The sequence below is a fragment of the Orbicella faveolata genome, unplaced genomic scaffold (genome assembly GCF_042242905.1).
Source record: "Orbicella faveolata isolate gen_17 unplaced genomic scaffold, um_ofav_v1 contig_25, whole genome shotgun sequence".
NCBI classification, from domain to species: Eukaryota; Metazoa; Cnidaria; class Anthozoa; order Scleractinia; family Merulinidae; genus Orbicella; species Orbicella faveolata.
In genome coordinates, this window is record NW_028301553.1 from 23,548,629 (window position 1) to 23,569,498 (window position 20,870).

Below are 20,870 nucleotides of genomic sequence, written 5' to 3' on the forward strand. Positions count from 1 at the left end.
TTGGAGCGACGACTGGTTCAGACGGCGTACTTGCGTCGAACTTAATTCGAGAAGCCGGTGGTAACAATTTTCGACGAGGAAATATACGTTCTGAATGCAAGAACTCTGTTCAAATAGGAAAGCTGTGACTAACATTTGGCTGTTATAGCAATATTTAGGGAAGCAAATTCAAACTCAAGGTTCAGTATTTGTATTTAGACAGGTTTTCTCCCGGTTAATTCGACTTGTTAAGGGAAATCTCGTAAGCTGGGCTATTATCACGAAGAAAAAGCAAAAAATGAATTTGCGCTAAAGAAACTCGCTTATACAGTCCCATTTCTCATAAATCTAAGGCATATTTTGTTGACTTTAGTTTTAGCGACGATTTCGAGCTTCGTGCACGACTGCTCACGCCACTCAATTTTGACCCAATCACGAGTCCCGTTATATGAAAAATACATTACAGTAATTTATACATTAGGTTCGACATATGGGGAGAACGCCGTATGAATCAGCTGCCGTTCCAACGTCGCATATTGCGACACACCCTGCCGAATTTAATGTTGTTTGCCGCACCAAACCTAACCTGCCGAACCAAACTGATTCAAACGCCGCTCTTCTGCCGTACTTAACTCATCAGTTAGGTTCGGCGCATGAATGGAGCGGCGTTTGGAACGGGCCTTAGTGTCCTATGTATTTTATATCTTATCTCAGGCAGTTTATTTAAAATAAGGGATCTAGAATTCTCTACTAACTGGCCTAATTACTCAGATATCTTTTCTTTATACATGTAAATTCTTGTAATTCGTTATTTTATTTTGAACATCTGTGTAATTGAATTTGGGTTAATTATTTAAATACAAATAATTTTCAGCAGGTAAGACCAACATATTTACTGAAAAGCAGAAAATGGCATTCAAATTTTCTCTCTGATATACACTATGAATTGTGTTTCCAAACAATAAGACTTCGTTTTACATTTAAATGCGACAGCAAATCATTCCTAGAGGGCAGTTTCATTTTTTGAAGTATCTATTAAATCCACAGGCGGCCCAGGCTCACGATGCAAGGAGTTATTACTTATTACTTATTTATTTATTTTTTATCTTTATTCTCTTTTTGACTGGTTAATGCGAACGTTCAGCGAAACGTGACACTCGTAGCTTAGGAGTGGAAAACCAATAATCCATAATTTGCTTAAAAGGCTTCAGATCGAGCAGAGATGCGAGATGATAATATAAAAGACAACAATGCATTGAGGGAAGTCAATTTTATTGCCAAAATAACACAATTTCAGCTATAATGTCGATTATCGTTTTTCCCCAAACAAAAATTCAAACACCTCCATATGCTGTAAGGCGAGAGTTACGTTCCGTCTATTCAAACTCGGTCGTTATATAATAGTATATGTCGGCCGTATATGTCACGTTTCGCTGAACGTTCGCATATAAGTAAAAAAAAAATGAATTAAAAAAAATAATAAGTCCTCGCGTCATGAGCTTGGCCGTCTGTGGTCAATCGAACCGGGATGGACAACTCACCTGTCAGGGGGCTGGGAACATTTTCTAGATACCCATAATTCTCTGGTTTATATTTACAATAGCTGACTAAGCTTCCCGATCAGTTCGGATAAGTGAACCATGGCGGAAGTTACTGCAAATAATTTCTGGTTCTTGATAGTTGCTCTCATTTTTCTTCCTTTTACAGGTAAGAATCGTGTTGCAACCTCTGTTAGTTCGGATTGTAAATCTTAAGGCACAGTCTATAGATTTCCAGCTAACAAATTTCTTAAACAAGGCTCTCTACCCTGGCATGTTGGCGGTAATTTGATATGTGGCCTGTCCTGGTTAACTCGCAATGCAGTACATACTGCCAGGTTATGTTTTCATAGCTCGCAGCTTTAAACAATTCAAGACTTGCAATTAAGATCAAGACGACTGAAATTAAATCATTAAAGCTTTGCTACTGATCTTTTATAATCATCATCAAGCTAGCGTCAGGACGTCCGCGTGACTTGCAGTTTCCACGCTTACATGTATTTCACTTTTACCGACGATTTCCGAGTTTTATTCAGGGTACTTGTAGAGCAATTTACGTGGTACGACACATTGTTGATAAGGTCCTGTATTCAATTGTATCTTGTTTGACTGATTTTATTTTGGTTTCAGCTCACTGAAGGCGTTCGAGCTGAAGCGTTATGCATGAACAGTTGTCTAAGTTTGAGTTCTTCGGGAATATATACATTTCTTGTCATTATATATGTATGTCATTCCATGCTTAATTAATACGATTTTTGTTTTTTTTTAATTTTTTTCCTGAGGAAATCCTACATAGCAAATTTGTTCTTTCAGTTGTTCCTACTGTACATAAAAACCTTCGGCTTGGAGTAGGAAGTTAATCAAAGAGATTTGTCTGATAAGTTACAATGTAGAGCATGGCAAGGATTGACCAAGATTGCACTGTTCGTTCTCTTTTTCGAGTGCTCGAGCTTTTAATTATTATTATTATTATTATTATTATTATTATTATTATTTTATTTTTTTCACTAATTCATTCCTAAGCCTAATAACACTAAGCAGAAAAGAATGACACGTTTTTTGGCATTGGCTGTTATCACTAATACTTCACTGTTCTTACTGATTTCCGAACATTAGCAGTTACAGTATCTGATACACCCTGTAACGCTTACCGAATTTTTGGAAAAGTGTTAGCCTCGAAAACTAACATTAGAAAGAGGGCGATTAGTCATGATTGTGACTACCAATTACTAGTGCCTACAAATGTTTACACCACAATAAAGTACAGTGGCAAAAGACTGAGGTCAAGAAAACACCAACCGCAGTATTCATAATTCCTTCGTTTAGTCTTGCTTCAGAAGAACGGGAAAAGAAACATTGATGACAATGGTACTGCTTTGGCACGTAAATGTTGTAGGATATGGTGGATACTGATGCAGTTTGCACTAATGTAACCCGAGGCCAGAGAGAAATCTTTTGCTGAAAATTGTTGCTTGAAAGTTTTCTGTGACGCTATCTAACAAAAATTAATGATTTTCCAACGACATTTATTTAGCCGGCGTGGCGAAGGTCCAAGGGCCTAGACAAGAGTCCCTCTTCAAAATGGTGCTTTTAAAAGCTTTCAAACCTTGTAGATATGGGCTTCAGCAGTCTGATAATGTTCAATGCAGTTTTTAAAAACGTCCAGCAACGTTCTTTTAAACGTATGTGATAGCTACATAGTGTTCTGTCGTGCCCTTGGGTTACAAGCTGCATGAAGTTGACCATCAATTTGAGATTAAGAACACATTTCAGTAATTTTAAAAGCAACCTTTGACCGTGTGGAGTAAGAAAATATTTCAGTAAGTAATGCAAATTAACGCGCACGCGTTCGCAATTTTCTCATCCACATAATAAATGAGTAATCCTTAACTGTACTCGCATTCATACCATTACCTGTTCTTCTTTATGAAATAAAATTTTGCTCAATTCCTCTCCTTTTCTCAGTTCAGTTTAATCCGAACAAACCCCTCTCCTCAAGTCGTTTTTCGAATTCGACTGAAAGAGCTTACCTCAAATACATGTATGTTGCCACATAAACCCTTTCTCAATTGTTAGATCGTTCAGCGAACTAAACGCGTAATGACATGAAACTGACCACAAATTAGTAAAGGATCCTCATACTATGGAGGGACTAATGAGATGGAGCAATGATGTCAGTAATGAAGCGCTGGTAGATGAGCTTGAACAAGCGATTGTTTGCAGTTTAGAAAATCAAACACAAAAAATGCACATTATTAAGTAATATTGCGATATCGTATTTCAGCTACTTCAGTAACATGGACAGCACCCCCTCCAGCCTGGACTCAGACAAACCCCGCTGACTTTAAAACAGTTGTTATGCCTGTGTTAAATGGAAGTACCCAGGTGCCTCTGAGATGGAGTTACACTCTAACACCTGGTTCAAATCTGCAATCAACAACATTTTTTATCGAGGACGGAGGCTTCGTTAGTATTGGAAAGATCTATAATCCTAGTGGTATTACTACAGTATTTGATACAAAGGATCACAGAACACGTTTTGACATTAGTAGAAGTGAAGTGGCCACCTTGATAATAAACAGAGTCACTGAGAGAGAAGAGGCGCTTTACGAATGTGAGCTTGAAACGGTGAACAACGGGTGGAGATACAGAATACGTGTCATTGTTATAGGTGAGAATTGTAATGTGCAGTACTACAAGGAAGAATTCACTTTTAATTTTTCAGTGCGGGCCTGAGCCTTGAATATTCATGTCAGGAGGGAATTCTACTTGTAGCAATAGTTTGCAGGTTAACAATATGATGGAGGGTTTTTTTTTTTTTTTTCATTTACGCTTCTTTCCCATGTGTAAACTTTACTTACAAGGTAGAAATGATCGCCACAGCAAAATAACTGCTCAAACACTAAGTTCCCGAATACGAACCTGTAGTGTTTTATCCACTCGTTCTAAGAGATCTTACTCAGATGTAAAAACTCTAGCAGTGAGTCATGGATGTAAGAGAAAAGCTAAAGGGCCTTTTCAGAGGAAGAATACCCCGCATCCACCCCTTTTCTTAGCGCTTCTGTATCCGTCCCTATTTTCAGTTCCTGCCAAGCTAACTAATGTCAGCCGTGATCAGACTGTACTTGAAGGATCAAACATGACTTCGGTTTGCGAAGCAACGGGCAGACCATCACCAAACATCACCTGGAACAGAGTGCTGGAGGATGGTAGTAATGGTGAAGTACTGCAGCAGGGTCCAGCTTGGGATTTTCTAAACATCAACAGAACTGCCTCTGGGACATACCGCTGTACAGCTTACAACGGATTTGGAAGTGTAACTAGCCAAGCATTTAAAGTGAATGTTGTATGTACGTATTTTACGTGCCTAAAACATTGTTTCACAGTGAACCGGAAAAGTGCACCCTGTTTTAGCAACCAACCAAACACAGTTCATATATTTAATATAACCGATATATCTGTGTCTAGCATTCACAGCATCAAGACTAATTCAGTTAAGCTTCTCTACAGTTTTGGATAAAATCTTTTGCTAAAAACAGAGCTTACAAACGTTACACGTACGTGTAAGAGGTCCCTGAACTAAAACAGACTGTAAAAAAGTCCCCCTGCAATCTTCCAACTCTGTTTCTATATATTGTAGTTTTGAAATTTGACCACAAGCAGGATTTAATGGAGAGGATGGAAAAACGAAATTATCACAAAATAGCATGAAATATATCAACACTTTTGTTTAGAATTGCGAGTCCTATTTTCTTCTTGTTGAATAAAAAGACGAGTGATTTCTCAGTCTCTACCTTTCGAACCGTCGCTATTGACAAACTTGACATGTACTGGCAGTGAATTTTTATAGGCTTTTTTAGGAGGTTCTTTACTTGGGAGATTTATGGTTGAATGAAGTTAAACTTGATACAAAATGTGATGACAGCTTTAACGTTTCAATTAATGAACAACAAGAGGGCAGGGAGTTGTTTTTGATGTGCATTAGAAAAAGAACTCATTTAAGGGCAAGAGTCCAATACAGCGCAAGCAGTCGACGCGTAATGAACACCATTCGAACAAGGCATGTTTACTGTCCCATTTACTAGAGCTTTTACTCCACAAATATTTTCAAGCGTACGCGATTGGCCTGTACACGTCACGGGACTGTATATGCCTAAGTTTAAATTGGGGAATATTCAAGTGATATTCCCCAATTTCCAAGAGATCTTGCGTGTTGCAAAAAAAATATATATTTGAACGTTAATAAACACAATAACCTCCATTTGACTTAAATAATCATGATATCCTCAGTTATTTGTCCATGGACATTAATTGTTCTTCGAAGCTCACAGTTTTCCTCGAGCTTCGCTCTTAGAAGACCGGGTGGCTTTTCGGAACAGATAATATCGGCGGGCAAATATTGGAGCACATTTTCGCGCCAAATAGAGGCTGTAATTTATTTGAAACTGGCCTTCTTAACTGAGCTAACTGCTGGTATAGCCAGGGCTTCTGATATTTCGCGCAGTCGCGGAGCCGCAAATTTCAAGTAAATCCGCGAAATCCCACGAAATTCACAAAAACAAGGAAAATACCGCAAAATTCACAGGAAATCTTACCAATTCATGTCCGTACAACTTATTTGAAACTTATCTTGGCTGTTGGGGCTGTTTACTTGCCGTAAGCTTGCAAATGTATTGTGAAACTTCGTCACTTCAACGAGCAAACAACATCCAAAAACTACTAGGCGTTCTTATATTAATGGTACGAAAAACTGGTCAGTGGCCACGGTGTAAAAAGCTTTGCCATATATTGGCGCATTTCTTGAGCGCATTTTTGTTAAAAGAGCAAATGATGATCTCTGTTAGATAGAACATCGTGGTCAAACAAATGGCAACCCCGTACGATAGTCCAAACGAGCTGCTCGAATTTTCTTGCAAAATCGCCAGTTTTAGAAAGGCAACACTTACAAGTAGTTGGTCTTCCTGTTGCTGTATTTATAACATAGGCTAACACTCCTTATTTTGCCCCAAAAATGGCAAAGTTGCCGTCTTTTTTCTTAAAAAACGTTCTTCAAATCAGTGCAAAACCGATCGCTTCCAGCGAAATTTGCCCAGAAAATTCCCGCGAAATTGGCCATTTCCCCGCGAATTTGCCTCTGAAAACCCCGTGATATTTGAATTTTTTCCGAGGTCTATCAGTGTAACCATAGTTATACTTAGGTTTTTTCATTTCCTTGGCCTTTTTTATTAATATTTTAGATCCTGCCAAGATTGTTAAACTTGCAAGTGAACATTTGCCCAGAAAATTCCCGCGAAATTGGCCATTTTCCCGCGAATTTGCCTCTGAAAACCCCGCGATATTTGAATTTTTTCCGAGGTCTTTCAGTGTCACCATAGTTATACTTAGGTTTTTTCATTTCCTTGGCCTTGTTTATTAATATTTTAGATCCTGCCAAGATTGTTAAACTTGCAAGTGAACATGAAGTCGCAGCTCAACAAAGTGTATCACTTGACTGTCAAGCAGAAGGGAATCCCAAGCCGACTTACACTTGGACTTTGTGTGATTCACAGCAAAGTGTGTGTTATGAGAGCGTGCTAAATTTTCAAACCAGTAACAAAAGCGTCTATACAATCACCTGCAGAGTGGCAAATAACCTGGGCAGTGACACAAGAAATACCTTTCTTTGTAAGTTAATAAGAACACAAGTTATTGTATACAAATAATGTCTTTCCAGTTGTAGTGATCATTAGTATCACCCAACTAGTGGACTAATGCAAATCCTGCATTTTAATTGGCTACGCTACTAGAAGTCTATTAGTAATAGTCCTCGGATAGCGAAATTGGCGCAATCGAGCGTGACGCTTTTCCCAAATAAAGATTTCTTCAACTTGCATTTGCTAACTTTATTATTGTCTTTTCTGTCCGACTAGTTGGGTGATACTAAAACAATTAGACCCTTCGCCCTCAAGGGCCACGGTTTAATAGCCCATTCGTCTTCGCCTCATGGGCTATTGACCCGTAGCCCGCAAGGGCTACGGGTCTAATTGTTAATTAGCTTTTATTTGTTACATGTCTATCACAGACAGATGTAATATTTTATGTCCAACATTGTATTCAATGTCATTTTCTTAGTAAACCTTTCCTAGCCCTTTACATTACATCAGTAGCCACAGGAAAGAGTATGGCCAGTTGCAAGTATGGTTCTACTAGATGATCAACTGGTACTGTCATCCACTAGCTCTCTTGGGTCTTTATTTGTTACATGTACTTTGCGTAGCGTAGTGATTGTTCGCTTCTTATAATAGTTAACGTGGACTTGGGAATTTCTTGGTCTCGCAATGACACACGAGAACAATCAGTATTTAAATTGATGGTACGTTTAAAATGTGCAGCGTGGTTTTAATTTACAACCAAGCTAAAGATTGCATTCAGTGCAAGGTTTGGGAGAAAAATATCCAACTTCTTGTTATAGCAGATATTAATATGACAATTACGGAGCTTTAGCCTTTAGCCTCTGTAATGCATAGCAACACAGAGCTTGAATTAATGGTGCATCGGCAAACACAACTAAAATTTCTTGAATTGACTTGATGGTCTAAATTTTTTTGCATGTATTTGTTTGTATATGAGGTACAGTCTCTCCCGCTTACTGACTCTATTTCTAGTCATAGCGAGTGATGCAATTAACGTGACCCTGGTTATCACGGGGGAAAACTGTACTGATGGGGAATACAATCAACTATGGGAGAAACTCAGCAAAAAGGTAACTAATTTGTTGATGTAAGTCACGTGTATGTCCAAGCCTCATTACGGTGTCAATCTTAGGAAAAAGCAAAGTGAGTGTGCAGGTGAATTGGCAGACAGGTTAGGCAGCAGTTGGACCGGAAGAACGAGAGTTTGACACACAAATTAACATTATCAGTCGAACAAATTGATAAACACATTGACCGAGGGACAGTTCCTAATCACATTTTAGAATAGTTGAAATGCTGTGTAGTGAACATAACACTGTTAATTGAATAAACAAAGTAACGACGTTTTCGATGCTGTGCTTTTTTGCGGCAAGTTATATTTCAGATTAAATTATCTGTCTTGGCAGCACTTTTAGCAGTTTATAGGGGAAAGTGTTATTTAATTATTTGTCTTTGGTGATTAATATTGAACATATTCATTGAATTAGCCCAGTTAAATATGTAAAAGAAACATTAACAATAGTTCATTTAAAATGTTAATCTCAGATAGACGTGATCTTTGCTGGTAAACTGGGTTATGAAAGTGTGCAACTGAAAAATATCAGGTATGCAAAGAGTTTCAGATTGATTATTTGAAGTTCAAATATCTCCGTAACTTTGTATTTTGTACTAAAGTTTTGGGGGAAAAAAAATCTCGGACTTTTACCCGGCACGTCTCGAAGAACTTGGGTAAACGACGGTCTGCGTGCCCTACGTTATGATAACGTGCGGTCAGCGAATGGAGATCGTAGACAATCATAACTCTCCGTAACGCTATGTTTCTGCTGGTAAACTCGCAGTTATTTTCATTAATAACTCGAGCAAATTTCGAAGTATTTTCGGCCTCGCTTAGTGAGATTCCTCCGAGAGCTTCCGAAAAGGCACCAAATATCTTACTTAGACACCCTGTGACACAGTGGTGACTGGCTAAAGTCAGTAACCACAAAAATCGAACAGGTATCGAACTTATCTGTTTATCCACTGAGACGTCAAACAGAAACGAATACACCTGTTCAAGGTCAAAAGAAAATCGCTCCACTTCATTTGTTTAAATGCTTCGTTTTGTGTGATATTTGACCATCTGAAAATTTATGAAGGGAAAGAATTTCCTACTCGTTTTGGTTACCGGCTTAGTTTTTACTTGAGTTTTCACTTTTTCTTGCAAGGTGTGGAAGCGTGATTGTTGATCTGGCCCTGAAGTTCAGTTCCACTGTAAGAGAAAGGGAGGTACTCTTTATGCTTCAAGATGCTGCTAACAGTGGAGGGTTTGGAGATTTTAATGTGAGTGCCATAACAGGCACACGATACGACCCAGGGATAACATCCACCATGGCCACAACACCCACCAGCTCATCTGACAGTATGTTGCCATAACATATCATTTACATTTTTTTCTGTTAATGTTCTGTTTTTCAGATGCTTAGCGAATTATTAAGTAGCCGCATGACTATGCTTGTATTTTGTTGTTAACATTACTTGACAATTCAGCCAGCGAGTCGGACATACATAAAAATCTTCGAAACTGAGATCAGATAATAATGGAGCTCTCATACTTAAGGAGGTTTGTGCATTTTGCACTCTGAAGATATCTGAGTGACCTTAGAGAACACTGAAAAATAAGACTGATTTAAAGTTTCGAGCACCAGGAAATTAATACATTTAACTGCACGTGGTTTTGGGTTTGCCAAGTTCACACCAAACGGAAATTAATACCGTGCTAGACACTATCATTTTTATAAATCTTTGGCACAGTGATTTATTTAATTTTAATTTTAATATAACTTATGTAGTAGTATCAGTACTGAAAGGCCCCCTTGGGGAGTGCTAATAAAATATGTACTGTACTGTACTGTACTGTACTGTACCAGACCCTGCTGTTGTCAGTCTCGCTTAAAGTGTACCTAACCCCCAAATTTTTTTTCGCTAAAACGAATCTAGGCTTTATTTGGAGCATTTGGGCGAAGAAATTTTTGAATTTGGTTGAATCCTCGATTTTTTATGCCCTTTCAAAGTCGCGCTTGAAGTGTTTCACGACCGCGTTTTAGGGAGTCTGGGGCGGCGGTTCCTGATGACGTCTACCTAGGAACCAAACACAATGGCGCCTCAGTCAGCTCTCTGTATTTGCTGGAGAAAATGGAAAACAAAACTAATCGTTCCGGTGTATTTTGGGACTAAAACGTCCAAGCTTTGTCTTAGAATCATTTTGTTTCGCCACTGGAGTCAGAGTTAAGTTTCGATTTGGAAGACACCAAAATAAACTTCGATCGAGCACCTTCGACAACTGTGAACGCACTGCTTAGAGCTTTGAGAGCAATTTACAATATTTCAAGCGACGAAGGGGAAGACTTCTTTGCGGACGAGCTGCTTGTATATTAGGAATGGAAAGCTAGATACGAAGTGGAGGAGCAGGCAAACGAAAAGCAGGAAAGAAAACTCAAGGACTGCTTTGGATGGTAATTTCGTCAACTAAACATAAGATTCCCACGCGTGTTTATAGCCCGTTTACATTTGTCCTTAGCGAGAATGTATTTTGTCAAGGTATGATTGTTCTGTTAAATCCAGTTTGTGTTTTACTTTCTGTTGAATGCTTCATGTTTATAAGAGCGACGTACGTGTTGCAGTTTTCGAGACTTGATGACCTCCAAAACATTGGCTTCGATCGATTGAAAATCGTACTGTTTGGACCTGTATTTTTGAAGCTGCGAGAACAAGGTGGAAGGAAACATTTCATACAGTTACCGATTTCACATTGTCACACGTTTTAAGTCCTAACTCCAAATAACCAATGTAAATTGTTCTCAAAGTTTGCAGTGAAATTCGTCGGACAAGCGAAAAGGATGTGTTCCCTAAGCGGTCCGCAGATAATGTTACGTGGTCATATTTTCGACGCTATTGCACAGAATCTCTGTCGCACTGCTAATTTCCAAACCTTCGAAAAACTCTGTGAGTCTAACAATTTTGTTATGATGTAATTCTAAAGGATTAATTTTCTACTTTTATCTAAATCGAAAGAGAAATAAGTGCTGGTTAGCGGCGTACAGTTGTGACCTGTTTACATATCAGTTTTACGCTTCTTGATCATGATCGGATCACACAACTTTGCCGGTTATGTTATAAATACTGCGGGATTGTAAGATGTAGGTTGTCGGTAGTATTTCTAAAAATTTCTGGTTAGCTTTAAGCAGAAAATTTATGAAAATAGCGTTCGAAAGTCTGCGGAACAAATTCCAGTGAGAATTCTTTAATGGTTCTCACAGATTCAGTTCGCTTGTTGCGGTTCGACAAAATCAACCATCGTTTACGTCTTTATTGTACCATTAGCCGATCATCGTCAGTAAATTGTACAGAATATCTTTCTTCAAATCTGGAATATTACTGCAACAGCCGATAGCACCTCTGGAAGGCGTTTCTGCGTACTTTTCGAATGTGTATTGCACAATCCTGAAGGAAATGAGAGGACGTGAGATATCCAACCTTCCTGGGTAGACGTCACAAGAGCCGCTGGACCCATTCTTCTCAAACTCGGTCGTGAAACAAAATGGCGGTGTTTTGGAGCTATTTTCGAGATTTCGTCGGGGCACAGAAAATCGAATTTTTAACGGAATCCAAAAATTTTTTCGCAGAGCTATTTCAAATAACAAGTAGATTCGTTTTAGCGAAAAAAAAGTTTTGGGGTTAGATGCACTTTAAAAGAACCACTAACAGACAAACAGAGGTAAGGATTGATGGACAGTAGAACAGAAAATAAAAAGGCAGGTTTCGGCAGCCAGCCATCCAGCCAGTTAGATAGATAGACAATGAGACATATCTGCAATGTTTAACACAAGCACGTGGAATACGTTTGCTTTGAAAGAGATCTGACTTCCTTTCTTATTATACTATAGTAACAGTTCAAGCCTGCGGGGATTCTGCTTGTAGCTACACCGTATTTGGTGTTGTGATCGGTATCTTTGTTGTCATACTCATTGCTCTTGTTGTCTACATTTTCTGGCTTCACAAGGAAGGTAAGCAATATTCTCAATATTCTAAATGCGTCTTAACAGTGACTTCCACACCACTTCCCTTTTTTGAAAAAACGTTACCTGCTTCCGCTGAACCTTCCACTTTAAGCTTCTATTGTATTGGATGTAAATATGAAGTAACTGCCAAACCCGTTGCATAACTGAACCAGACAACTGAGACACTAAGCGTTAATATCAGGTATGGGAAGCTTTGTGTTTTTTTCTTGATTATCAGATTTTTATGAATTTATTTGCATGCAAATAAAAGTTTTTATGTCACCTCTTCATTTATACATTTAATTTGTATCGGGTGACATGTATAGGTCATTCATTGATTCATATTAAATATTACAATTATTTTAATTAATTCATTAGGATATATTCTTTTCCGCTGTAAGTTTCCATTCTGTTTGTATCTTTGTGTGTGTGTGTGCGTGTGTAAGTATGTTACCGACCGATAACTGTATAAATAATCTATGTAACTTAATGTCTGCCCATTCTTTTTAGTCCTTATGGTTATTTTGGGCAGGCAGTACTCTATACTAATTTAATGTTTATTGTAATTATTTTATCAATTGTGAGTAGAAATAAATGGTTGTTGTTGTAAAGGTGGGTAGATTGCTGCGTTCGTATTACCGTCATTTGATACCTTAGACAATACCTTGGAGTTGTGCAAGAATCACGAGACAGTCAGGCAATTTCATTACAATAGAAAGTAGGATCGTGTAATTGTCACACCCTATTCAGTAAAAGTACATAGCCTCGTTTTCCTGGAACACAAGAGGGTAAAAGAGCGATGCTTGCTGTGACTCGCCCTGTAACGCTAAATCTTGAAGTCGTTCAAGCAATCAATCAAGGCAAGCAAGGAAACAAAGTTAAGTACTTTCTCCTTTTGTATACCGTATATATCTACAACAGATATATTTCTCTCGTGTTTTTGCTATGGATAGCAAGAGCAAAGTTATTATTTTGGGACACTCGTTTGTGAGACGTTTTCAATTTTTCCTTTATGAAGGCCGGCCTTGATTCTAGAACTTTTCCCGGACTTGATTTGTCCTCGGTAGAAATTCACTTTTTAGGGATTGGGGGACGAACTGTCGCTAAAATTCTGGCATTTGACCTGGACCTCGTTAGGGCTTTGCAGCCTGATATTGTTGTCTTAGAGATTGGGTCTAATGACCTATGTGAGGCTGGGCATTGCCCCGAAACCGTGGGTTCCTCTATCGAGAGTTTAGTTTGTAAACTTCACGAGGAGTGCAATGTATCCTTTATAGTGTTATGTCAGGTCATTCGCAGAGCGACACTCCCTTCCCATTGTCCACGGTATAATTCTTCTGTAGACACATTGAATAAATACCTGGACGTGGTTCTTGAACCTTTATCGTTCGCTGAATTCTGGCGACACAAAGGCCTGCGCGAGCCTAAGATCACTGTCTTGAGGAGGGACGGAATTCACCTTAATGACCAGGGCAACTACGTTCTCTACCGTAGTTATAGAGGTGCCATTTTGTTTGCGTTACAGCGTATTACACTTGGGAAAGCCTTGCCTAAATGACCGCTTCAAACAGGTCGGATCTATCAGGCATTTACGCTTGCGCTTTTAGTAAGCGCTTTGATTTTTAACAGTTTCATTTTGTCGGGGCCGTTTTTTATATTATCTCCGGCAGTATAGCATGTTCCTGGCGGCATCTCAATTTTTTGGGTTTGCTAAACATGTTGCCGATTTACTGATTTTTGTTTGGTTCCTGTACATACTTGAATATTTTACTCAGTAAATGTCCTGTAGATTTCTCAGCCTTTGCCATAATGTTCTTGTATCCTGGTCGCAGTTACTTCGCATATTCACCCGTAAGAAATCTAGTAAATCGTAAGACCCACCGGTTGTATTTGCTGTTATAGATTTCTACAACCCAGCAATAATGTTGACTCGTGGAAAACGCCGTGCGGCCCCAGGCACCGTTGGTACGTCTGCTGGTTCCAGCAGCAGACGTACTGTGTCTAAGCGCGCCCGAACAGGCCAAGGGATTAACAGCCTGAACGGTTCTCATCCTAGCCAGCTACAGCGTCAGCCATTAGCACCTCCACAAAATGTACTCAGTGTTGATATTGGGACCCCGGCCACATCCAGTTCTAGCGTCCCAAATATCCCTTCAGGTTCTTCCATCCCCACCTTGACATCGGCGATTTCAGCGGCAGTGATCAAGGGTCTTACTGATGCCGGTATCTTCACCAGTACCAACGTCAACGTCGCGCAGAATACATCTCAGACTGTTGCGGCTGTACAGGAGTCATTTGCTGATGTCGTAGACAATTTAACTGGTGAGGGCCATGATATTTTGAATCCTAATCACCTTGACACTCTCGATAGTAACAACCGGCCACAACAGGTGCATAAATTGATTTGCGTTCCCTTAGCGAGTCGGGTGCCTGAAAAAATTCAAGCCAAAATTTGGGCCAATGAGTATGTCGAGCTCGGTGGTCTGTGTTCTTCTATCCCGGGTGACCCAAAATACAATTTTACTGTCAAAACACCAGCCACGTCAAACCAGCCGGTTGTTACTCTCGAGCCTGTCCAGAATACTAAGCGTATCACCGCAATAGATCACTGGACCTCTGCCTTCCAAAAAATTTGTTGCAATATATACGGGTCGCTTTCCTGAGAGCGTCCCGGCTTTAATGAAATATAGTGCGACGGATTTAGCTGCTAAAAATGCCCACTGGAAATACTACGACGAAAATTTCCGGTATTTAAGGTAGAAGTCACTTTTTCCATGGGACGATATCCACTGGGAATTGTGGTTGCAGGCGCACCACATGAACCGGAATTCATCACAGACTGCCATGTCAGGTAGCTCTAGTGCTAGGCCTTTTAAACAGCCCTTTCCGAGAGGCTTCTGCTGGAAATTTCACCAAGGGGACAAGTGTTTTGGGTGTAATTTCAAACACGAATGTTTTAAATGCGGTGCCGCACACCCAGCATCTAAATGTCGTTCTTCAAAACCTCCAGCTGCTACCTCACGCACATTCCCAACCAACACCTCTACCAACACCAATACGGGTAAATGAATTAAGTGTTTACTTGGCTAATTATCCTTTAACTTCGAAACAATATATTATTAATGGATTTCTAAGTGGTTTTTCACTTGATTATGTTGGACCTAGAGAAACGGCCACTTGCGTTAATCTGTTGTCAGCACTTCAAAATCCCGACGCTGTAAATGAAAAGCTCAATAAGGAAATAAATTTAGGTCGTATGGTAGGGCCATTTAACACGCGGCCTCTTCCGTCTTTACGCATCTCGCCTTTAGGTCTGATTCCTAAGTAATCACCTGGAGAATATCGCTTAATTCATCACCTGTCTTTTCCATTGGGTAAATCTGTTAACTCTCACATTCCTAAAATCGCGTCTAGCGTTCGTTACGCATCAATAGACGATGCTGTCAGATTAATACGGCGCACAGGCAGGGGCTGCGCGCTAGCCAAAACAGACATAAAAAACGCTTTTCGCTTAATCCCGGTTTCACCAACCGATTATGATCTGCTAGGAATGTTTTGGGAGAATCAATTCTATTATGATCGATGCCTCCCTATGGGGTGTGCAAGCTCCTGTAAGATTTTTGAAACATTCAGTTCAGCTTTAGAGTGGATTGCCCGACATAAATTAGGAATTCCGGGCATTTTGCATGTCTTAGATGATTTCCTTATTATTGAGCCCGACCATTCGACTTGCTCCAGTAGCCTCTCTAAATTTCTTAAGACTTGTGATGAGCTAGGAGTTCCAATGGCACCTGAAAAAACCGTAGGTCCGCATACTGTTTTATCTTTCGCGGGTATTGAGCTTAATACATATCAAATGGAAGTTCGTCTTCCATACGACAAGTTAGAGAAATGTAGGAACATGTTGCAAGACTTTTTAAAGCGTAGAAAGGTTTCTCTTCGAGAAATGCAATCTCTTATTGGTTTATTGAACTTCACCTGCTCAGTAGTTCTACCAGGTCGGACTTTTCTTAGTCGTATGATTAACGTCACAGTGGATGTACGTCGCCCAACTCACTTAATTCGTTTAAAACGTGACGTGAAAGGAGATCTAAACATGTGGTTATAGTTTCTCAACCACTTTAATGGCAAATCATTCTTTTTAGATTTCATTTGGGTTTCCTCAATAACGTTACATTTTTACACGGATTCTTCCGGATCTTTAGGTTATGGTGCCGTTTTTGGACATAAGTGGTTTAACGGCGAATGGCCCATCAAATGGAAATCTAAGAATATCATAGTACTTGAAATGTTTCCGATTGTACTTAGCGTCCGAATCTGGGCGGATCACTTAGCCAATAGATGTGTCATGTTTCATACTGACAATCAGGCGCTAGCGGAGGTTATAAATAAGAAAACAACAAAGGACAGGGAGCTCTTGGTTCTTGTCCGCGCCCTGGTTTTGTCCTGCTTGAGGCATAATATTCCATTCAGAGCAATCCACCTGCCCGGGATTTTAAATACGAAAGCTGACGCCTTATCGCGGTTGCAGGTGGACAAATTCAAGTCCCTCGACCAGGATGCGGACCAAGAACCGACAATCGTGCCTCCCCATCTGTTACCAGAGAACTGGGAGATATAACTAAGAAACTTTTAGCTGCCAGTTTAAACAGCGCCTCGGCTAGAGTTTACAGACGGCCTTGGACTTTGTTCGCTACTTGGGCTGCTCATTATCTAGGTACCTCGGTTATTTCACTGCCAGTGCAACCAGCTGTTTTAGCTCTCTTTATATCACATTTGTTTTCTCTTCACTATGCTTCCTCATCAGTGACCACTTACGTTTCCGCTATTGGTTACATACATAAGTTAGTCGGGGTAGAAGACCCAACTACAGCGACAATAATTGTTCAAATTCTTAAGGGTTATAGGAATTTAGCTCCAGTCAGAGATGTTCGCTTACCAATCACTCTGCCAATCTTACGCCAGCTAATACAATCGTTCACACATACAGCCACGTCAGCTTATCAGAAATGCTTAATGTCAGGCATGTGCTCTTTAGCATTTTTTTTGCCTTTTTGCGAATAGGAGAAATGACCACCACAACTGGACAACAGGTCAATCTTATAAATATAACGCAGTTAGATCGTCTAGTAGACAAGCATGGCCATGTCAAGGCCCTTCAGCTTTCTCCTTTTCAATATAAGCACAGCGACCCAAGTCAACCTTTTGTAATTTATATTTATCCTGAGATCAATTGTTGTCCGGTACAACTTATCATAGATTATGTCTCGCTAAGAGGACATACTCCAGGTCCCTATTTTGCTGGCCGGATGGGAAGCGGATTTCTAGATCATTCTTTATCACACAACTTAATAATGCCTTGCAGTTTAACAACCTAGATGCTTCTTTATACAAGTCACATAGTTTTTGTATTGGTGCGGCAAGCTGGGCAGCCGCCAAAGGTTTTTCGGACTCTCAGATTCGTTTGTTACGTCGCTGGAAATCAAACGCTTTCCTTAAATATATACGAACGCCTAGTCTCGCCACTGACTTATCAACACCCTAGCTATGAATTAGTACAATGGATAACACACGCAGGTGCTGTGTTGTCGCATCCTTAATGTTTTCTGGCGTTAAGCTTCGTTTATATTTATGATGTCTCAGAGTTTGCCAACAGTCTATGGGTGGGGATGGCCGCTTAACAGCGTTCTTCTGGCCTTTTTCATGGCCCTCACCTTTACTAGAGCTTAAATTACTTTTAAATCGTTGGTATGTAGTTAATTATTAGTTAGTAATTTATCAATTAAAAGCGGCCACGACACATGGCCAAATTATTATCCCAGCAGGTTGCTGTCTTTATTTTAAGAGCTCTAGCAAACAGAGCTCGACCGTTAGCTTAAACCAGTCGTATAGTCAATATGATTGAAAACCATTCGATAGAAGGGGGCATAAATGCCTCTTAAATCCGTCATCTTCCTTCCTTGCAACACTGACACCTAACGTGTCCTGTAATGCCATGTTCAGAGACCCCTACCATCAATTAAGCTCTGTTTTTTCACTTCGTAGGAAGGGGTAATGAGAAGTCTCGTCCATTTCTCCATACCTTTTCCTCCCGATTTGAATATGATGTTAATCAATAATTAATTTTTTCCCCTTTTAGGGACTGCAGCAAGGGATAGGTAAGCTTTTCAGAGCAGCGCATTCGTATTCGTTTGTTTCATTACTTAGGTCTTAATGCTGGTTCCGCTTAATAATTTCGTTATTTGAAATGTGCCACTTCAATGGAGAAATACGCCGTGGTGCCCTGGTGTTTAGTGTGTTGGACCCATGTCGAGCGGTCTGGGCCTTCTAGCCCTGCTAGGGTCATTGCGCTGTGTTCTTGGGCAAGACCAGGAGCCATAATCGGGGACGGAGACCGTAAGCGCGCGCCATTTCTAGTATTGGGGCTGCCCCTATGATATGGGACAATTTTTCTATTTTTTGAACAAATTGCGCCATCGTGTGCGACACACGCGTGTACAATGCTGCGAGGATTTTTGCGGATGTAGCGCGGGGAAATGGCTTCCGAAATTCCCGAAATGTTTGATGCTTTTGGCCCAAAAATCAATACATACATGTCTGTCGGAAGTTTACTTCAGTATTTTCGTCGTAAGCTGCTCCAGTTTAAGTGAAGGAAGACAGTGTCGAATTTAGTTATGTGCCGCTTTATATCACTGACCAAGTTGTGTTCTTCAGCTTCTTTTACAAGGGCTCCACATTACTCCACTCTAAGTTTCACATATGTTGAAGATTGACAGCTTTTCCAAAACACAACAAAAAACTAGTTGGATATATTTGGATATAGCAGCGTTTCAGGACTTCAAAGTGTCCCTCCTCTTGCCACACGCTTGCGAAGATTTCGCCAGTCTATCTCGACCGAAGAGTTAAAAAAATAATAATAATTGCAAGTTTGAATTTCGCCTAAATTGTAAGTAACGATTGATGTTTTATCAAGGCCCAATAAGTGACAATACAGTTTATCTCTGTAGATGCTGCTCAGTTTTGTTTGTGTAAGAATCCAATAAATTGTCTGTTGTCCATGAACAAGAGCGACCGCCGATGCGTGTTTTGTACAGTCAGTAAAACATGACAAATTGGACTTCCGCACTTTCGTTTGAAAACGTGCATCGAACTCATATAATATCTCTAGTTTTGAAATATGTTTAAGGTTGATAAATGTTTGAGAACATATTAAAAGCTTAGCTGAAAGCATGTGAATACCGCAGAAATAATCAGCAAAGTTACGATGACGCTTTCTTTAGTCAACTCGAACAACGATTTCGATTTTGTTGGTTGAGTTATCAAAACTCCTTGTCTATTTTATTTTCGCAGTGTAAAATTTCACTATGTTAAAGAAACACTCATGATATTAGCAGCCTTTTGGCGTTGGTGAAAATTGTTGCAACATCTCAGCACAAAACACAACGAAAGAAATTTTTGTCAAGATTTGTTGACAATTGAAAACATCGACCTCGGACTTGAAAGTGCATGCGCTGCACTATGCAAATGAGCTAGTTGTACACCTCAGACTTGCCTTTCAAACACTTTTGCAAACTCGCCAAACAAACAGAAACAATAAGATTAAGCATTGCTTGGGGAACTCACAAATTAACTCGATACCAGAGTAAAGAGTTTTCTTACATAACTTTTCCTCACAGAACAAACGCAAAATCTTACTCGTACAATTAGCGCCAGCACATATTATTCATTCACAGCGCGAAATTGAAGTCTTGTTTTCAACCCTGAAAAACTCACCTTTTCCATTAGCTCAGAGCATAAAACTACATATAGGAGCCCTGGCTCTTATTCCCTGGCTTATTCCCTGCCATCGCTGTGAAAAATCTGCGAGAGAATATCGCCACTCTCACCACTTGATCAGGCAACGTGACAACAGCCACGCGAGAACCCCCGACATGTGCGTGGATCCGCGCGGATATATGACGTCAGGATGGCGCAATTTGTTCTAAAAATAGAAAAATTGTCCCATATCATAGGTGCGCGCGGATCCCAAGACTTACGGTCTCCGTCCCCGATTATGGCTCCTGGCAAGACTTATTACTCTCACAGTGTTTCTCTCCACCCAGGACTGTAAATAGGACAATCACATGACTTTTGGAGGGATATAGTTTATTTGTGGCCCGAGTAGCATCATTTGCGCCCGAGCGCGAAGCGCAAGGGCGCAAATGATGCTACGAGGGACACAAATAAACTATATGACCGACAAAAGTCATGCGATTATCATTATTATCAATACACAAGGCCAAATCGTACAAATTCATTTAATAAGAAAAAAATGTTTAACAGAGGTGTAGCATGAAACTATGATATGAAAAGTTGTTGCCACAATACGATCAGCTAAACAAGAGCCAAATAAAATTCCTTTCTGTTTACAATAAAAGTCAAATATTATCTAGTTTTAAAAAGATTAATGACAATGATTAGCAAAAATCAAATGACTGCCTTCTAAGCTCCCGCCATTCCTCTCTGCCGCGGCGAACAAAATGAAATTACAACGAAAACCAAATAAACTCAACTCACTTCTCCGCATCTTTCCAAACGCCGTCCGTGTTCTGCCCTTCCATGAGGTATCGATTAAATTTCTACCTGTCTCCTGACTGAATAGATGA

At 39.9% G+C, this 20,870-nt stretch overlaps 1 protein-coding gene across 2 annotated transcripts in view; it reads left to right on the forward strand.

The window, feature by feature from the left end:
• The first annotated feature begins 1,589 nt into the window (after positions 1-1,589).
• LOC110041532 (tyrosine kinase receptor Cad96Ca-like) overlaps positions 1,590-20,870 on the forward strand; it is a 31,772-nt gene continuing 12,491 nt past the window's right edge. The window contains exons 1-9 of one of the 2 annotated variants that reach the window (XM_089294326.1): positions 1,590-1,686; positions 3,802-4,188; positions 4,601-4,867; positions 6,942-7,181; positions 8,162-8,259; positions 8,735-8,793; positions 9,394-9,587; positions 12,112-12,231; positions 18,365-18,383. In XM_089294326.1, coding sequence (XP_089150452.1) covers positions 1,620-1,686; positions 3,802-4,188; positions 4,601-4,867; positions 6,942-7,181; positions 8,162-8,259; positions 8,735-8,793; positions 9,394-9,587; positions 12,112-12,231; positions 18,365-18,383 — 1,451 coding nt within the window. In that variant the 5' untranslated portion in view covers positions 1,590-1,619. Of the gene's footprint in view, positions 1,687-3,801; positions 4,189-4,600; positions 4,868-6,941; positions 7,182-8,161; positions 8,260-8,734; positions 8,794-9,393; positions 9,588-12,111; positions 12,232-12,415; positions 14,548-18,364; positions 18,384-20,870 lie in introns of those variants that run through there. The other variant, XM_089294325.1, reaches the window with a different exon arrangement.